The sequence below is a fragment of the Cheilinus undulatus genome, linkage group 20 (genome assembly GCF_018320785.1).
Source record: "Cheilinus undulatus linkage group 20, ASM1832078v1, whole genome shotgun sequence".
Lineage (NCBI taxonomy): Eukaryota > Metazoa > Chordata > Actinopteri > Labriformes > Labridae > Cheilinus > Cheilinus undulatus.
In genome coordinates this window covers 29,472,533-29,474,112 of record NC_054884.1, presented here as the reverse complement: position 1 = coordinate 29,474,112, position 1,580 = coordinate 29,472,533, and the positions used below count along the sequence as shown (strand labels likewise).

General features: G+C 44.9%; 1 protein-coding gene across 1 annotated transcript; it reads left to right on the top strand.

The window, feature by feature from the left end:
* On the top strand, nt 1-1,580 carry tbcc (tubulin folding cofactor C). The gene has a single exon (XM_041815323.1). The coding sequence runs from the start codon at nt 24-26 to the stop codon at nt 1,065-1,067; it is 1,044 nt and encodes a 347-aa protein (XP_041671257.1). The 5' UTR covers nt 1-23; the 3' UTR covers nt 1,068-1,580.

Below are 1,580 nucleotides of genomic sequence, written 5' to 3'. Positions count from 1 at the left end.
GTCACCGCTTCCGCAACAACAGAATGTGTGACAACATGGACGCAACGGCCGAAGTTAGCCAGGAAAACGGGTTTACCGGCGAAAGTAGTGCCGTCAGGATACAAGAGCGTCTCCAGAAGAGGCACCAGGAGAGGATAGAGGATGCCGAGCGGAGGAGAGAAGCTAAAGAGAGCCAGTCCGTGGCGGAAGAGAAGGGAGACTACTTCTTCAGCACTTTCAACAGAGAGCGGGAGTCAATCGAGGAGCTGCTGTCCAGCTGCTCCGGAGCTGACAAAGCTACTTTGACCCAAAAATTAGAGGAGGCTACGGCTAAAACGCTACAGCTACAAAAGTTTCTGAGTGATAGCACTTTGTTTCTGAAGCAGTACGACCTGAGACAAGCCCAGGCTGCTCTGCAGAAACTACAGACCTCTCTTGCTGAGGTTAGAGAGGAGAGGCTGCCTAAGAAGAAGTTTGCATTTAAAGCTCGCACCAAAGCAACAGAAAAAGCCTCTACCCTAGTGACAGACGCCCCTAAACCTGCTGTAGGGTCTGCTAGCACTGAAGTGGATGGATCTGCACTCTCTGTGAAGTGCGGCTTTTCCAACATGAATGATGTGTCTCTCACAAAAACAGCAGAGGAGATCCAGAAACAAGACGTGCTGTTATCTCACCTAACTAACTGCAAAGTTCATCTCTTCGGTTCTCCTAGCACGTTGCACCTGAAGCATATCGACAGGTGTGAGATCCTGTGTGGGCCTGTGTCAAGCTCAGTATTCATTGATGAGTGTAAAAACAGCACCCTGGCCTTTCCGTGTCAGCAGCTGCGGACTCACAACACCACGGACACTCAGGTGTATCTGCATGTCACAAGCCGGGCCATCATTGAGGACTGTCGTGGAGTGAGCTTTGCCCCGTTCTCGTGGTCATATCCCACACTGGAGGAAGATTTTGCGGTGTCTGGACTAGACCAGAACCTCAACAACTGGGACCAGGTGGATGACTTCAACTGGCTTGCTGCTGGAACGCCTTCCCCAAACTGGACTGTAATTCCAGAAGCAGACAGGAAAACCAACTGGGACTCTTAGAATAAAGACTGAAAAACCATCACCCTGGATGATCTCAGCCCAAGCACTGACATATAGAACCATTTCCATTTGCTCTAATGAAAATCCTTCAGTTTCACTTATTAGTAATTTTATGCTGCTTCTGTTGACAGATGTCATTTAATGACCGTTGCACTGCTTCAAGAAGTTTTGTATGACATGGGCAAAGTAACACTACCAAAATTTAAATCCAAATCCCATGATGACTGCGTGGAGAATTCTTAACTTTGCCAAAAATCATACATTTGGTGTATTAAAACCTTTATTCTTCTGCCTATGCTTTGCAAAATACTAAAAAATAAAGTGGACATTGCAAAACTTTTAAACAGTTAAAGACTATAAATAGCAATCAAATTCTTCTTTGCACCATTTGATTGTTGTCATTTTTGGTGGCACAAACAAGCCTAATTGGTAGTTTCTTTGCAATTTTCTGATTGTATTTTATTTTTTGCTTTTTTATTTTTAAGCAAGTTGTATCTAATAAACTGAAAATGG

Coding starts and splice junctions, on each gene's coding strand:
- tbcc (XM_041815323.1), top strand. CDS start 24: ATGTGTGACAACATGGACGCAACGGCCGAAGTTAGCCAGGAAAACGGG.